This window comes from Echeneis naucrates, chromosome 5 (assembly GCF_900963305.1).
Source record: "Echeneis naucrates chromosome 5, fEcheNa1.1, whole genome shotgun sequence".
NCBI classification, from domain to species: Eukaryota; Metazoa; Chordata; class Actinopteri; order Carangiformes; family Echeneidae; genus Echeneis; species Echeneis naucrates.
Window position 1 is genome coordinate 15,764,047 of NC_042515.1, and position 17,447 is coordinate 15,781,493.

Consider the following 17,447-nt stretch of genomic DNA (forward strand, 5'->3'; position numbering starts at 1 on the left):
CAAGCTAATGCGTGTTCAGGTAATAATTTGGCCACGATGTATAATGAAGAAGGAGCCGATCGTGATGGAGAAATAATCCAGGTCGGATGAGGATTATACATCGTGGCCATATTCTTACCTGGAGCAAGCACAGAGGTGTGTGTGTTACAAAAACAATGAACTAGTAATGTTAGACTAGCACAAAAGTAGGAGTAACAAGAGCATCAATAGAAATGTAAAAAGTACAATATTTTTCCTTCAAATGTAGTGAAGTGAAAGTAAAAGTATCCTGCAAAAATAGTACTCAAGTAAAGTAACCAGATGCTCAAAAACTGTACTTAAGTAAAGTACTCAAGTAAATTTACTTCGTTACTGTCCACCCCTGGTGTGTTTGTTATGTAGGAGTTTGCCACCCTGACGAAGGAGCTGAACATATGCCGGGAACAGCTGCTGGAGAAAGAGGAAGAAATATCTGAGCTGAAAGCTGAAAGGAACAACACCAGGGTATGTGTGTGTGTTTGTGCGTGTGTATGCATAAGTGTGAGTGTGTGGTGATGCTGATGCTGATGAAAGCAAATAATTTTTCTAAGCTTGAAATTAGTATTCTCTTTGGTTCTCCTTGCTTGTGTGTGCGCTGTAGCTGCTGCTGGAACACCTGGAGTGTCTGGTGTCTCGTCACGAACGCAGTCTGAGGATGACAGTGGTGAAAAGACAAGCACCTCCACCATCTGGAGTCTCTAGTGAGGTGGAGGTCCTCAAAGCTCTGAAGTCGCTGTTTGAACACCACAAGGCTCTGGATGAAAAGGTGGACTCATTGCTCGAATGTACAAATGCTCACACACACAACTGTAAGAGGGTCATCCTGTTCTAACAAATAAACACAGGAGAAAAAAAATTGCCTCACTTGGTAACGTCAGGTCAAATTAGCTCGGTTCTGATGTTAGCTGTTTTAAGCTGTTAATGTCAGTTTAAGTTGTTTAACATATTAAGCTGTTAATATCAAGTATTCCTGAGTTTCAGAGTAAAAGTCCTCCTCAAATAAAGAGAGGAGCTATTTCTGAAAGGCTTGTAATGTGAAAAAGATGGAGAAAGTCTTGAGTTTTAATTAACAGTGAAATGGAGCATCAGGTAATTGCGGTAAGGTACATGCAGGTAGATGAAACAAAGCTTATAAACATTAGAATTAATTTATGTAAGAGGAAAATTTTTAAATCTGAAAATCATGGCAGCAATTAAAGTAATAACAAATTATTAAGTTCTCAGGGTTGATAAATTGTATCAACTCTCTTGCAAGTTATACAGGCACATCTTTGTGTTTTTGCTCTTTATAATGATATGTGTTCCCTGTTTTGTTTTGTTTTTTTTCAGGTACGTGAGAGGCTTCGAGTGGCTCTGGAAAGGGTGGCCACCCTGGAGGGACAGCTAGCAGCTACCACACAAGAGGTATGTGTGCTAAAAAGTGCAGTTATTGGTGACTGAAACATCTGTTCAGTCCCTAGCATCTGGTGAAACCTCCTGTCTGATTTAATATACACTCCAAGTGCCACGCTGGGTGAGAGGCTCTGTCTTCTCACCATGCCGTTCATATACACACACACTCAACCACACACATAGTGAATGCCTTTGCTCATCTATTAAAAAATATCAATACAGAAAGATAAATCTAAAGATAGAACAGTGCTGAATATTCAGAGCAGGCAAAGTCTAAGCAGAACCCCAGTGGCCTATATAGGATTTTAAGTCAAGGCTTGATAGGCTGCTCTGATCATAGTTTTTTAAGAGGAACAGACCCTCAGTGAGACACTCCGCTGCACAGTCTTCCTCCATTCTGAGAATAATTCATATTTGTAGTTATGCAAAGTTTGTTAGAGCGTGTAGTCTCAAGGATGCTGGCAGCCGGAGAGCCAGCCTTCCCTTGGGGAGGCTGAGCTGTCTTTGATTCACTAAGGAAAAAGAAAGGTGGTAAATGTGTGACGTTGCTTATTCTGTTCTTGTTTTTTGTTCTTTTTAATCTATGCTGCAGTTGAACATGGTGAGACAAAGGAAGGATGGAGACACGGTGGAGCGAACAGATGGATCCAAACCTACATGGAAGGTCTTCCTGCTGTGTGATTGTTTTTCTGCTCTGTGCTTTATTTGATTTCAACCTGTAGTATTTTTTCTCATGGCTATTGGTCACTTTCTTTGTATCCTAGCCTACACATTAACACATCTGCTCATATATACAGTACTTAATATAAACTGTGCAAGTGTATGGACTGGATTGTAATTCAGTATGACCTTTCCGATAATTCAGATAACATTAGTTGCATTTGTTCTCTGTTTGAGTCCTGTACTCTCTGGTTTGAAGCTCACCCTGACACAAGTAAACATTATGTAACTGTGGACCCATCCACAGGGGGTAACGAAAACCTTGATCAAACAGTAGTTTGTACCTGGAAAGAAGACTTATTCTGTATGGGACAGCAGTCGAACAAAAGCAGTAAAAGAGCCACTTTCTTTGGCTCTTTTACTGCTTGATTGAAAAAGCAAAAGAAGTCAATATGTTTTTATTTAAAGAATAATTAAACTTGATAAATCAATAACTTGCTCTTAAGAAAGATGAGAGCAGATGAGTCTATCAAAGGATAGCCACAGGCGATGAGAGGACTGGCCAGAGTCTGAGTATTAACAGGTAGTTTGGATGTATGAGTGTGAACTGTCTGGACCCTTATGACAGTGCATTTACACACAACACACAACCAACCTTAGAACACCACCAAAACATCTTTGACACATGTACCTTTTCAGGAAAGTAGATTCAACCAAGAAACTCTTAGGTCCATATCCTACCCATTCATTGCTACAGATTGTCAGCAGATGTAGTGGTGTTTCCCATGTAACTTAGTAAGACTAATGGTGACTAAACTTATGCACAATTACATAAATCATCATGTGTCGCTTGTCACACAGCTTCATATCCATGAAGCTTTATTACTCCCAGTGTTTGTGACAGAATGGCACGAATCTGAACCCAAACGCACATCTCGTGAGACAAAGTAGCAAATTAGGAAATATTTATTAACAACTCAAAAACACTCACGAAGCAATGAATAATGAAGAGCAGAAGTAGCAACAAAAGGGGCAAGCAAATGCTTGTAAATGACCATAGAATTAGAAACAAAAGGTGAAAAAAAAATGCCACGCTTGACACAAAAGAGCAAACTCAGCAAAACGCAGGAAACTGGACAAGGCAAAGGACATTTAACTGTGAGATGGCTTAGTTCTACAGCACAGGACAACAGGAGATGCAGACTATATATATACACAAGGTAATGACGAGCAGGTGAACAACATCAGGGCAGGAAAGGCGATCAGACGGGCACAAGAGGAAGCGTAAGCAAACTGAAACACGAGAATAGGAATTTCAAAATAAAACAGGAAATGACAAGGCAACACCAAGTTTCAGGACATGGCAGTTTGTTTGCTTGCTTTTGTTTTTGTTAGGTAATAATTAGAAAGCAAAAGGAGAACATGAGGCAGTGGAGGGGGGTCAAAGCTAACTTTGGCTGCCCACTGAGTTGCCAGTCTGAATATGTCTCCCCAAAGGTTTGCTTAATTAAGGTCTTGGAAGCAACTGCACCTCGAAATGTGAAAGGAAGAGAACAACAACATGGTAGTCTCACCTCACACAATCCGACCCAGCATACATAAAAACCAGCACTTTTCTATTTGGGCCATCCAACTTCATCAGTTCTCAAAAAACTCTCAATGTTCTCAGTCCTAAGATAAAACATTATGTGTGTGTATGTATGAATTTGTATGTCTGCCTCACAGAGACTGCCCAATGGCTCCATAGATGTTCACGATGATGGCAGCCGAGTATCTGAACTTCAGGAGCTGGTTGACCGGACCAATAAGGAGCTGGCTCAGAGCCGTGAGCACTGTGCCAGTCTAAATGCCCATGTGGTAGAGCTGGAGGCAGAGCTTGCAAACGCACGGCGTGAACTGAGTCGCAGCGAGGAGCTATCAATCAAACAACAGAGAGAACAGAGAGAGGTGAGACTGAAGGGCCCCTGCTGTTCTTCTGTTAGAAAAACAGACAACCAGAGGCTGCAAAAACGACAATGAAATTTAATAATCTGCTGTTTCATAAGGAGAAAACTTTTATTTATTCATACAATATATTCATAGAGATTGTATTTATTTATAGAGAGTGTTCAAGAGTGTATTTATTTGAAAAATAGAGCTTTATTGACCATGTCATTAAGAAACGTCATGATAGTACATGGCTGAAAGTGGTTGAACATGTGCAATGTGTTGCCTATGATATTACTACAACCAGGAGAAACTTAAAAAAGGTGTTTCTCAAAACTCATTGATTGGGGCAAAACTACAACTATAGCTCTATTTACAATGATTATCAGCTAATGCTGTGTACTACTGACTAAACTATAGATGTGAAATGATGATAACACGGATGTGTCAGCAGTTACCACATAGTTCTAAAACAAAGTTCATTAACTGATGAAGTGACTATAATAGTGTTTTTGCAACATTTTCTTGAGGCCTGTGTGCTGTTGATGGACGCTTTTGTTACATGATACAAAAATTGAAAATTTTAATGGAAATCTTTCGAAAACATTTTAGAGCCATTTAAAATCTTGAGATACGTAAATTCAGTTTATTCTTAATTAAACTGATTTTGACTTTTAGCTTCATCGTGGACCTTATTGCTCATGTGTTGCATCTTTCCCTCTGCAGAGAGAGGACATGGAGGAGAGGATAACAACATTGGAGAAGCGCTACCTGGCTGCCCAGCGGGAGACCACACACATCCATGACCTCAACGACAAGCTGGAGAATGAGCTGGCCACCAAGGACTCCCTGCACCGACAGGTGACACACAACACCCTCACACACACACACACACACACACAAAGCCATATGTAGGCCTCTTAGATAACTGTGTGCTTCATAAATTGTCATCAATCAACAGTAAAATATCATTAATAATTGTTTAATGTCACATCCTGTTACATTAAACTAACTTGAGCAGTTCTACTAAAGCTCAGGTGGTGCCAAACCAATTTTGAAAACTGCTCTGTCACAACTTAAAGAACCCTGACATAAGCTTGAAAAATAAGATTTTTTCATATGTTGTGTCATTATTATGTTATATTCAGGTTTCCCTGGATGTGTTACCTGATGTTCTGTTCAGTGACACTAAAAATGGCACAAATTAACTTGATGCAAGGTGACAACTGAGTTTCACTCCCCCCCCATCCCTCTCCATGTCCTTCTTGTAAAATATTTCATGTTTCATTCTCTGCACCATGCCATCTATAATGAAGCTAGGATAGAAACAAAATAAGAAAATCAATGTTTTTCCTGACGTATGACCGTGCATTCAAGATCCTGTAGAATGACACATTCACTTAGGTGAATGAGCAAAAGAGACATCCCACTCAAAGGTTCATGTGTAGTTCAGGGTGAATCTGAGTTCATAGCCACATGGGAAATACCAGCAACATCCTCCACTCAGACCTGTGTGTCCCAGCTTTGTTATTCTCTAACTGCACTATACTAGTTCCACTTCTCTTGTGTTTGCACTAATCTCTCCCTCTCTCCTCTTTATTTGTGTGTGTGTGTGTGTGTGTGGATGGGTGTCTGTGTGTTTATTCGTGCACGTGTGTTTGTGTATGTCAGAGTGAAGAGAAGGTGCGCCAGCTGCAGGAGATGCTGGAGATGGCAGAACAGAGACTGGCTCAGACCATGAGGAAGGCAGAGACTCTGCCAGAGGTGGAGGCTGAGCTGGCACAGAGAGTAGCGGCGCTCTCCAAGGCAACGCATACACACAGACACACACAGACAGGCCCAGCAGTAATACACAACTGTACAGACTGTAACCAAGGATATTGATAAATTAAAATCAATGTCATTGATTTATAGTCACAAAGTATATTGAAGCACTCAAATAAACATCAGTTGTTTCAGAGTTTATAGAGCCCCATGAACTTACATGTGTGTGTCTCCCCCTGCAGGCTGAGGAGCGTCATGGCAATGTGGAGGAGCGGCTCAGACAGCTGGAATCACAATTGGATGAAAAGAACCAAGAGCTAGGAAGGGTGCGTGTGTGATTGTATGCGAATGTGTTTGGGTGTGTACGTATGAATACGCGTGAGTGCATGCACCCACGGGCCCTGCAGGGGCTCCCTGACCTCTCACGAAGATGTGTGTATGCGTGCGTGTGTATGTGTGGGCTGATGCTTCACATTAGTTGGGCGCTTTGGCTCTTGGCTCTGTGCTCCATCATGCATACACCTCACATCCACACAGACACACATATGAAGTGCTCTCTATTTTCCTTGCGCATTGTTGCGTGAATTTGAACCAAATCCACATATTTTGCTGCAACACATGCCTCCTCCCTCCCACAAGACTGATTGGTTGCTATCTTTAGACTCTGAATAATTCACGCAAGGCTAATTTCTCTTTCTCTGTGCGATCTCATGACTATATTTAGTGATAGGAGCTTCCTGAGGATGCAGATGTGTATTTGTTTGACTGTGCTAATTTACTGTAATGAAATTACTGTAGAATCTGTAATAAGCTCAGCGTTTCAGATTGATGAGGAATTTAACCCTTTTTCATCATCGTGCAAATGACTGTAATTAAATCACTCTAGTTGTCAGATACAATGTTGTATTTGTCAGCTGGTGATCTGGGATAAATGTACAGTTCATCCTTTAATCCACACCGAGAGGTTTGATTAGCCTCATAAATACACTCAGATGGAACCTGCATCAAAGAGAAAATTTCATGATGTTATTCCTCCCGTCTGGTGTTCTCCACCTCTGCTCATCAGGCTCGTCAGAGGGAGAAAATGAATGAAGAGCACAACAAGCGCTTGTCTGACACTGTGGATCGTCTACTCACGGAGTCCAACGAAAGGCTGCAGCTCCATTTGAAAGAACGCATGGCAGCCCTGGAGGACAAGGCAGGGCCTGTAGACACAGACACACACTCAACTATTGCTGATACATGCAGTCTAAGACATGTTCTACATGGATTAAAGACTGCCATTGAACATCTTTCATGGCTTCTTTTGTCTAGAACTCGCTTATACAGGACCTGGAGAACTGCCAGAAACAACTTGAAGAATTTCACCACACAAGGGTCAGTAAAATTTATAGAGAAATTCCCCACAGTCACACTACCCATCACCACCCTCCCCCATAATCTGAGGTAGAACCTGCTATAACAAAACTAAATAATGTAGTTTGACCAACTACAATTCAGTGCTTCAGGAATTGTTTAAATATGAAGCTTGTGCAGATAACCTGGTTCTGTCCCGTTCCAGCTTTATACCCAATCATATTTATTTTATCTATTCTAATTTATTTTATGTTTCATGCCTTGTTGGATTATTCACTGTTACTACTGTATATTTGATTTCCTTGAATGCCCTGAAAGATGCTTAAAAATAAATGGTGTTATTATTTTTATTATTATAATGGATAACAAACTCTGCATACCTTAAACTTTAGTAATATATGCATCGTATTACTTGTAAAAGCTTGTTTTAAGATGAATTTCTGAATGTTTCTTGGCCTGCTATTCTTAATACCTGTAGACAGAGTTGGACTAGCTATACTTTAGCTTTACTTTACTTTACTTGAGTTCACAATATGAATGTACATCCCATAATGCTCCTCCCTCCTTTAGGAACGGCTGATTGGAGAGATTGAGAAATTGAGAAATGAGATTGATCATCTGAAACGTCGCAGTGGGGTCTTTGGCGATGGAACTCATCCTCGGTAGAGAAATATACCTCACATGTTCTTTCATACTCACCCTCGAACACTGTACTTTAGAAATTATCAGGGGTAATATCTTCTATAAATGTGTGTGTATCTGATCCCAGGTCGCACCTGGGTAGCTCCAGTGACCTTCGCTTCTCTGTGGTGGAGGGCCAAGATGGTCATTACAGCACAACCGTGATTAGGCGAGCACAGAAGGGCAGACTGTCAGCGCTACGGGATGACCCAAACAAGGTGCTAATAATGTCCAGACCAAAGCAAGTCCACAACTCTTCACTTCACCATACACCAAACAACTTAAAAATCACAAACTCATGTGTGAGCTACATACAGCTTTCTGCCAGTACTGTGTCCAAGTTCATGTCTGCTTTGCTAATAAATGTCAGTGCTTGGTTATGTTGATCTTCATTTCTAACTTACCATTCTTTACTAACCTCTCTATCTTTCTGTCTCTCTCTCACCTGCTGCTGTGGACATGCTGTCTGATGTAAGTTTCTTGTCCATCCACATATTTCCATGAGTGTCCAATTGTATTTTTAATGTGTGTGTTTAATCAGGAATTTTTCATGTAGCACATTCTTTAGATGCATTAATTTGTTCTAAAGCTCATATGTGTTTGTTGTGTTAAGGTGTGTGCGGTGTTTGAACAGGACTACCAATCTTTGCGCGGCAGCGTCAGCCACCTCCTCGGCAGCGACATCGAGGCAGAGTCTGATCTGGATGATGATGTTAGCTCTGCTCTGCTTTCCCCCAGCGGCCAATCAGACGCTCAGACTCTCGCTCTCATGCTCCAAGAGCAGCTTGACGCTATCAATGAAGAGATAAGGTGACAAATAGCAGGGATATTAGATTAATGCAAATGGCAGATTCCTGATCCCCATGGGAAAATCGGGTCAGGGCAGCAGCAAGAAACAGGATACAGATAAGAGGGGTACAAAGTATTAAAGATAATACAATAAATAATTATAGTGGAGGGCACATTTTAAAGATATCTGAAAAAATAAAGGTGCTGCTGCTTGTTAAAGTATATAAAGGCCTGTGGCCAGACAACATTCACCAGAACTGATCGTAGCAGATAGATAAAGGGTTGATTACATGTACACTTCAGCTGTGCATCCTGCTTGAGGAAACCACTGTTTATTGCAGTTTACAGTAAGCATAGTCCCTAACCCTAACCCTTTCACCTCAGACAAGACCTCTGGGCAAGAAATACAAACAAGCTGCATCATGCTTCTATACCACCTTCAAATAATATAATCTTGGTTTTACATACTTAAAAAAATGTATTCTTAATGAGTACTGATCAATATATTTGCAAAAACTTAATTGTAGTAGACAAAAGAAAATCAGGGCTATTGTTTATTATTTTATAATTATTTCTTTGATTATAGAAATACAGTCCATTCAAGTATGTTGAAAACAATGAGAACAGAACAATATAAGAAAAACATACTTGAAAATGAAAATAGTGATAATAACAAATAGAAATGTAAGTGAATAAGGATTTGTCTGTAACATACATGCAGAACAAAAAACTATGGTATCATATCATCACATATATATATCATATTGTAAAGTTTCTTTGTTAATGTTAATTAAAGTATCATAATAACTTGACTGTGTGTGTGCGTGTTCATGTATGTCAGAATGATACAGGTTGAGAGAGAGTCAGCAGACTTGCGCTCCGATGAGATTGAGTCCCGTGTGAACAGTGGCAGCATGGATGGACTCAACGTGACACTTCGACCCCGGGCTCTGCCAACCTCGGCTACTGCCCAGTCCCTGGCATCCTCCTCCTCCCCACCCACCAGTGGTCATTCCACACCGAAACACCACGGACGCAATACCAGCCACCATCTGGGCATCATGACTCTGGTCAGAGAGCACACAAATCCTACCACGCATGCTCTCACACACACACACAGACAGATCATGCTGACGGACAAAAACTGTGGGTCATTTTTGTGTGTCTTTGTCTTTTAACAGCCCAGTGACTTGAGGAAACACCGCAGGAAAGTAGCTGTAAGTTTGCAAAATAAAATTGTATGGCTTTTATGTTTGACTGTGGCCTTTGTACCTGGTTGTTTTTGTAACCCTTTCAGTCCCCCGTGGAGGTGGACAAAGCTACGATCAAGTGTGAGACCTCGCCTCCCTCTTCTCCTCGCAGTTTACGGCTGGAAACCAATTTTGCCCAGTTCACAGGCAGTTTGGAGGATGGTCGAGGGTAAAAAACACACACAGACACAGATGGGAACTCTTTCCCAAGCTGATCCTTCCCCTCCAACTCGACAATTAGATTTATATTTTGGACAAAACCCCACAGACAACTGTTGCTATGGATACAGACAAAAGCAAGGCTCATATAATCTTTGAGGCGTGTTGCGTCTTATGCCCCAGTAAACATGAGAATCCATGAAACAAAAAGGTTGAATTATGAAATAGTGTAGATGACTGATACTAACCTGCCGCATGGGTACAAACCAAGCAACCATAGCATCACCGATAACTAACTAAAGTCATATCTCTCTAATGAACAGAATATAATATATCAGACTGTATATTTTCATGCAAATCCTTTTGATCCTGCTCATCATTATTTGTTTGCAGGAAGCAAAAGAAGGGCATCAAGTCATCCATCGGCCGATTGTTTGGGAAGAAGGAAAAGGGTCGAATGGACCAGACAGTGAGCAGGGATGGGCAACCCTTGCCATCCTTAACAGGTACAATGTAGATGAATATCATGTGTGATTTACAAAGATATGAATTAACAATCTAATGCTGTATTTCAGACTTTGAGATGAGCATCGGTGACACTATGACTCTGGGGAAACTGGGCACTCAAGCTGAGAGGGACCGCAGGATGAAAAAGAAGTAACACATTCTTTCTTTTTTTGACTTTGTATGTCTGTTTTTCTTTCTCTTTGTCTTGTGTTTTTTAGTTACTTACCTGTTCTCCTATTTGGTATTTCTCTCCTCTTTTTCTTTTATTTCCTATTTCCTCTTTAGACATGAGCTTCTAGAAGATGCCAGGAAAAGAGGCCTGCCGTTTGCCCAGTGGGATGGACCCACTGTCGTCTCATGGCTAGAGGTATTCCTCTGAGCTGCTTTAAGAGTCTCCAACCATAAATGTCTCTATTTCAGGCTGCTACCATGTCTCACATAAAAGGGAATGCATTGATATCAAACAGTAGACTGACAATATGAGCCTGATCTGCACTCACTTCTCCTTGTGTCGGACCTTTTATGGCTACAATGGTGGTGACGTTGAATGTCTTGATGAATCTCACCAGCTGTGGGTGGGTATGCCAGCCTGGTATGTGGCCGCCTGTCGTGCCAACGTGAAGAGCGGAGCCATCATGTCAGCTTTGTCTGACACAGAGATCCAGAGGGAGATCGGCATCAGCAACCCTCTGCACAGACTCAAACTCCGCCTGGCCATCCAGGAGATGGTCTCCCTAACTAGCCCCTCTGCCCCACTCACATCCAGAACGGTAAATGAAATGCACCCAGATAGAGCTACATGGAACACAGCCATTTTTTTCTAGGATGTAAATGTAAAAAAAAATCTAATAAATTAATTAACACATTATCTACTACTTCGGTACACACAAAACCTCCACTGTTTAGCCAAACCTTCACTGCACCTTGGACTGACCTGACACTCTTCCTGGCTTTTTCTGCTCTTCTGCTAAGAACACAATAGAGGCTTGTCTCCGGCTGGACTGACATGTCCTTTTCTGGTGCCATAATTGCATGGGGTTTTGTGGGAAAATGGCACACATTGTACCAGATATAGCTACAAGCTACCTGCCTGAAATACACTCCCTCCCTTGGCATCACTCAACACAATGTTTGTCTTGGTGTGTGTGTTTGTGTGGGGGTTGGTATGTGTGAAAATACACACGAGTGCATTCTTGGGTGTGTTTTTGTTGCTGTGTGCGTTTGTGTTCGGGTGTGTTTTTGTCCTCTGAGCAGTCCTCCGGAAATGTGTGGGTGACTCATGAAGAGATGGAGAACCTGGCTTCTTCCACCAAAGCGGTCAGTACCATCTGGGTGCTCCCCTTCCCTTTTATCCCCCACTATACACTCTCTCACACCCACACTGTCCCCACCGCGACTCACATATGTCCTCTCCCAGTAGACCCCTTTAAATACCCGCTACATCTACGCAATTTGTGTTCATGTTGGTATTTGTCTGTGGGTGTCGGATGCAACTAATGTAATCTGTGGTCATGTGATGTGATGATGTGCAATGGCAATTCGCTGATAAGTTTGGAGCTTAGCTGCAGAGTAGAAACTGCCAAAAAAAAAAAAAACTGCTTTATGTGTGCATGACTGTGGACAGGGTGTGTATGCATGAGTGTGTCTTTGAACATGTGTGTTTGGTAACCCCTTCTCTCTAATCCTGTATGTTGTCTCTACCTTGCTGCCTCCCAGGAGAATGAGGAGGGCAGCTGGGCACAGGTGAGGTCACAGACTCACTAATATCTGTCTACATTCACACACTGAAACGTATTTGAAGGGTATTTGAAGCATTATATGCTGTACTCAAATAAAACACGATGTGAGATTTTACATTAACAAAGAGCTTTCTTGAGGACATAGAGCAGCAGGGTGTCACTTTTAGATATTGTGCACAGAAAAAAATTTAAAGACCAAGGTTTAGACGAATATTACATATTCAAATAAAATGATCTGCATAATGAAACAATATCTGGCCAACATTTTGCACACTGTTGATGCCCCAGCAAGCTGTAGTAGCTGACCATCCCTCCCATGCATGGTCCACCTACACAGGTGTTTCCACTATATAACTGTTTTCTGCACCACTTCTCATAGGTGTTTTCCCCAGCTCACAGTTGGTCGCAATAAGACAAAGTGTAACTCTTCAACGACGTATTGGGACATTGACTCTGCTGATCAGTTGTATTTCCCTTCAAAACTCCAGCCAGTATCAACCTGAGATTTTACCATCCTGCCATACATGTTTAGATCTCAGATAGATCTGTGTACAAGTTTTTGGTTTCTGTTTTTTACATTAGACACCTTGCCTTGTCACTGCAGGAAAATCAGTGGTGTAGCAAATAACATTAACAATGGCTCAGTTCCATTTTAGTATCCCATAAAGAAATGACAGTGAGCGAGCATGCACAGTGTTAATGTTATTAGTAACACCTTTGCTTTCGCTGATGTGACACGTCAAACTGACGACTTTGAGTTAATTTTGGTCTCACAATGATGCAAGCTCAAACTCACATGATGTTGGGGAGACTGCCATGAACACATGCAAGTGTATAATCATGACATCCTCTCTGTGTAGACTCTGGCCTATGGAGACATGAATCATGAGTGGATAGGGAATGAGTGGTTGCCCAGTCTTGGTCTGCCTCAGTACCGCTCCTACTTCATGGAGTGTCTGGTGGACGCGCGCATGCTGGATCACCTGACCAAGAAGGACCTAAGGAGCCACCTGAAGATGGTGGACAGCTTCCATAGGTCTGTCCATGATGATTAACTCAGCTGCTGTTTGATCAGCCTTTGCTTTCATCTGCCAACTGTATATTTAAGCAAAGGAGATGAGAAGGCTTGTGATGCATATGTGCTTATCCTTTTCTGTGTGGGTGTTTGTGCGTGTGGACTTGTTTGCTCTGTCACTCTGTCATGTGTGTATATGTTGTATTAGGGCTAGTCTGCAGTATGGGATTATGTGCTTGAAGAGACTCAATTATGACAGAAAAGACCTGGAGCGTCGGAGAGAGGACAGTCAACATGACATGAAAGGTACACTTCACACACACACAGAGCAGAACAACACACAGATTTTAAACACAATCAAACAACAATTTTCACTCACGACCCCATCAGGCCAGAGTACCTCCTAGCAATTTTATAAACTGTCATTTTGACTTGAGCATTGAAACAGCTGCATCTTAGACTGTCAAAAAGCCAACTGAAGCAGGCCTACAGCCTTATGATCCAGAGCGCCACATATCAATCCACACACACACAGTAAGATCTAGCCAGTCGTCTTGCCCTTTTGACCTTGAGTTCTGCACATGAACTTGACTCAGCTGTCATGTCAAATCAGAATCCTCCCCTCTTTACACACACACACACACACACACACACACCGGCTGTTCCAAGTTGGAAAGCTGGATGACAGCTGTGCTCAAAATGAACAAAGAGAATTGCCAGTGAGTTGACACAATGTGGACATTTTCTTTCTATCTCTCCCTGTCCTCTTGCTAGCCTGTTTCAGTTCTCTACAGCAAAGCAATCCTGAGCCACTCTGTTTTTCTTTAGATGTGTTGGTGTGGACCAATGAGCAGGTGATCCACTGGGTCCAGTCCATTGGTCTGAGGGAGTATAGTGGAAACCTGTTGGAGAGCGGTGTTCACGGAGCACTTGTTGCTCTAGACGAGACCTTCGACTACAGCAGCCTAGCGCTCATCCTGCAGATCCCTATGCAGAACACACAGGTGGTTATAGAGGAAATCACAAATGTTCACACTGAGTATACACTGACTGAACAGATTTGAGTGGGAGAGAAGATATCACTTGTGTTCATTCAGCGTCTTCTTCATCTCTTGACAACACTGTACCGAGATATTTAGAGCTGCTTCAGAATCTGTATCATCTGTTCTCAGATCTACGGCACTCAGTTGTTCTCACCTAGAACTCACTTAAAAGACTTTCCTAGCCGCTGGCGTCAGTACAGCTTACTTGCCCAGTTTCATATATATAGCTCATTGTCTAGGCAGTTCAACATAAAAAGGGTTATTACTTATTAGAAGAAAGACTTTTTGTAATGTCCCTGACATTTGAAGTGCTTTCATTTTGTCCTCAGCTTGTGTTTGTTTTTGACATGTTACAAACTCAAAAGTGTCAATGTGCCTACTGGCTGTTATCTGCACTGTGTTCCAGGCACGGCAGGTTCTGGAGAGGGAGTTCAACAACCTGTTGGCTTTGGGGACGGACCGCCGACTAGAGGAGGTTACTTTTCCAGTGGCTGCTTTGATCAAATATAATATTGTTGAACAAGGACCAGTTTTCTGACCTTGCTTTCCTCCCTGTCCCTATAGAGTGGGGATGACAAGTCATTTAGACGCTCTCCATCATGGCGTAAGAGGTTTCGGGCACGTGAGGGTGGGGCGGGGCTCGGGATGATGGCAGGCTCCATGGAGACGCTACCCACCGGCTTCCGTATGGCCTCCATGTCCATGCCGCCCTCAGTGAATTTGGTGTCAAAGAAACAGCTCCAGCCTGAAGGTGTGTCACAACACTAACAGCACTATGTGCTTTCCATTCATCTTGTCCTAACTGACTAACTGCATGCTGTGTCCTCTCTGTCCCACCCTTCACCCTGCCACGCCCTGTCAAGCTCCTCCCCCGGCACCGCCGAGACTCGACCCCTCGGCCGTGCGGACCTATTCATGCTAACTATTCTCTGCTTACTAACAGGAGCGCTAATGCTAACAGGTAAGCTAACAAAACAACCTGAAATTGCTGAACTGAGCTTTGCTTAACTTTTCTTTTTTTTTTTTTTTTTTGTGCAAATAACACAGATAAAAGTATTAAAAGTTTGTAATGTTTAAATGTGTAAAAGTAATGTTTTGCTGGAGATGATTTGTTCCATTATTGGACAAAATCACTGAGCAGTGAAGCTCTAAGTGAAGTTCTCCTTCACAGTGTTCGGCTGTTTGAGCTATGAATTATTGAGTGCCACAGCCTGAATAGAGGAGTTGATGGATTTAACTCAATGTCCACTTTATTATTTTGGTGGATGTTCTTGATGATGAGAAAACTGTGGAATAGCTCCCTCTAATTTAAGCAGCTAATTTTTTTAGTTCTTAACATAAGTCTATTGGAAAAATTAATTAATCCAAGGGCAGTTTGTTAAATAATAATGAAAGTGTATTTACTTTAATACTTAATTAGAGGTCAGTTAACTGAATTTTACTATCTGCTTGAATCTTGAAAGCCAAGGTAATACAGGAAATGTCTTCCTGCCTCACTTTGCTGTCCCTTTGTCCTGTTCTAGTGCATTCTCATTATCTATACGGACACATGCTTGCGGCCTTTTGAGAGTGATATGCCAAATCTGGAGAGGAAGACCTGGGCGCCACTGAGGGGGGGTCTTCACCCTTTTGTTGCCCAGCCTCACCTCCCACCTTTCACCTCTCACTTCTCCTTCGGACACGTGCAATACAGAGGCCAGCTCGGACCTTTGACTCTTGAGAGTGCTCATTGGCTGCGCTCGCTGCTGTAAAGGAGACTCTTCCTGGTCTCTCCCAGTTTACCCCAGTGCTCCCAGTAGCCTTGTTGTTGTGGTGTTGTGCTCCTGCTCCCCTGGTCTCAGCTGCGGGCTCTTGTCCTGGTTCGATTAGTGTCAACATGGCCAAGTCCAAACCAAACCCCCTGCATCATCACATCCTTGGACACAAAATAGTTGGTTTGTGTAAAAAAAGAAAAATAAAAGAAATTAAAGCAGTGGTGGCCAGCTATTGATTTGGACTTGGGAATGATGAATACTTGTGTAAATGGCAGATCCCACTGCAGATTGCCCCTCTACCGGTTATGCAAGGTATTACTCATTTATCGTCTCTGTACATAAAATGGATGACTTATGTTTTTTATAAAAAATATTATATACATACATATATATATATATACATATATGTATATATATATATAGGAAATATATATGGAAAATAATATAACATCATTGCTGTATGAAACCCAATGCCCTGTATTCAATAGTGACTGTTCTCTCTCTCTTTCTCTCTCTTTCTTTTTCTCTCCGCGTTGGACCTTTGTGTGTCTTTTGCCGTATGCTGTAAGTGTGTGAATCGTTAGTGGGAGGGACTCACAAAGAAGCGTGTGTTTCTACAAGGACTCTTCACAGGTTCATGGGTCCAATTTCAGACTTCTCTCTTTGCCTCTTCTCCAGTTATTTCCTTTGCCCTCCTCTTTTTGACACTATGTAGCTGTTACCTCTCCTCTCTCCGCCTCTCTCGCCTTCTGTATGACACTATGTAGCCTAGAGTAGAGAGAATCCTTTAATATGAGTGTGCATGTGTGTGTGTGTGTGTGTGTGTGTGTGTGTGTGTGTGTGTGTATGCAGCCAAAAGCGTCTCCACTTGAGACCTGCAGAGAGGTTGTATGTGAAAGGCCGACTCCAGCCATGTGACTCTGACTTTTTTCTGTGAATGGGTGGTGTGAACACTGTAGCTCATCTCTGTTGATTCCTGACTTTTCTCTCTTAAATCAAACTGTAAACTGCTGCTCAATATCAGCCAATGATATCCACGTGAAACTGCTCAGTGTGATGGACTCTTCGGATACCATCACCTCCCTTTTAGTTGCCATAGAGACGTGCCAGTGAGCAGTCAGTACTCTTGGCTGACCAACTCCACATCCAATGGAAAAACAGCATATTAACCAGTGATGTGCTGGGTGGGTGTACAATCTTTTATTTTATTTTTTATTTTCCAAGGTGTCTAAAAGGTGTAATGTGCTATGTGGCAGCTATGAGTACTGTGTCTTTATTCCAGGTGTGAAACAATGCTGACAAATCAAGATTTTATTATTTGGCTAATTTAAAAAAAGTGTACTGTATTTATGACACTATATAGACATAAGTAAAGCTGTTTTTTAAAGATGTTG

The 17,447-nt window shown here is 42.0% G+C and overlaps 1 protein-coding gene across 1 annotated transcript in view; it reads left to right on the forward strand.

The window, feature by feature from the left end:
- ppfia4 (PTPRF interacting protein alpha 4) overlaps positions 1 to 17,384 on the forward strand; it is a 53,830-nt gene extending 36,446 nt beyond the window's left edge. The window contains exons 2-30 of the mRNA XM_029503301.1: positions 382 to 483; positions 620 to 784; positions 1,348 to 1,422; positions 2,003 to 2,074; positions 3,796 to 4,017; positions 4,723 to 4,857; positions 5,668 to 5,802; positions 6,003 to 6,086; positions 6,827 to 6,958; positions 7,075 to 7,137; positions 7,687 to 7,778; positions 7,886 to 8,015; positions 8,432 to 8,607; positions 9,428 to 9,656; positions 9,768 to 9,803; positions 9,884 to 10,005; positions 10,389 to 10,501; positions 10,571 to 10,652; positions 10,788 to 10,869; positions 11,072 to 11,272; positions 11,757 to 11,819; positions 12,219 to 12,245; positions 13,102 to 13,277; positions 13,465 to 13,562; positions 14,085 to 14,260; positions 14,706 to 14,774; positions 14,864 to 15,050; positions 15,163 to 15,260; positions 15,823 to 17,384. Of these exons, the coding sequence (XP_029359161.1) occupies positions 382 to 483; positions 620 to 784; positions 1,348 to 1,422; positions 2,003 to 2,074; positions 3,796 to 4,017; positions 4,723 to 4,857; positions 5,668 to 5,802; positions 6,003 to 6,086; positions 6,827 to 6,958; positions 7,075 to 7,137; positions 7,687 to 7,778; positions 7,886 to 8,015; positions 8,432 to 8,607; positions 9,428 to 9,656; positions 9,768 to 9,803; positions 9,884 to 10,005; positions 10,389 to 10,501; positions 10,571 to 10,652; positions 10,788 to 10,869; positions 11,072 to 11,272; positions 11,757 to 11,819; positions 12,219 to 12,245; positions 13,102 to 13,277; positions 13,465 to 13,562; positions 14,085 to 14,260; positions 14,706 to 14,774; positions 14,864 to 15,050; positions 15,163 to 15,221 (3,303 nt within the window). The 3' untranslated portion in view covers positions 15,222 to 15,260; positions 15,823 to 17,384. The remainder of the gene's footprint in view (positions 1 to 381; positions 484 to 619; positions 785 to 1,347; positions 1,423 to 2,002; positions 2,075 to 3,795; positions 4,018 to 4,722; positions 4,858 to 5,667; positions 5,803 to 6,002; positions 6,087 to 6,826; positions 6,959 to 7,074; positions 7,138 to 7,686; positions 7,779 to 7,885; positions 8,016 to 8,431; positions 8,608 to 9,427; positions 9,657 to 9,767; positions 9,804 to 9,883; positions 10,006 to 10,388; positions 10,502 to 10,570; positions 10,653 to 10,787; positions 10,870 to 11,071; positions 11,273 to 11,756; positions 11,820 to 12,218; positions 12,246 to 13,101; positions 13,278 to 13,464; positions 13,563 to 14,084; positions 14,261 to 14,705; positions 14,775 to 14,863; positions 15,051 to 15,162; positions 15,261 to 15,822) is intronic.
- Positions 17,385 to 17,447: the final 63 nt, after the last annotated feature.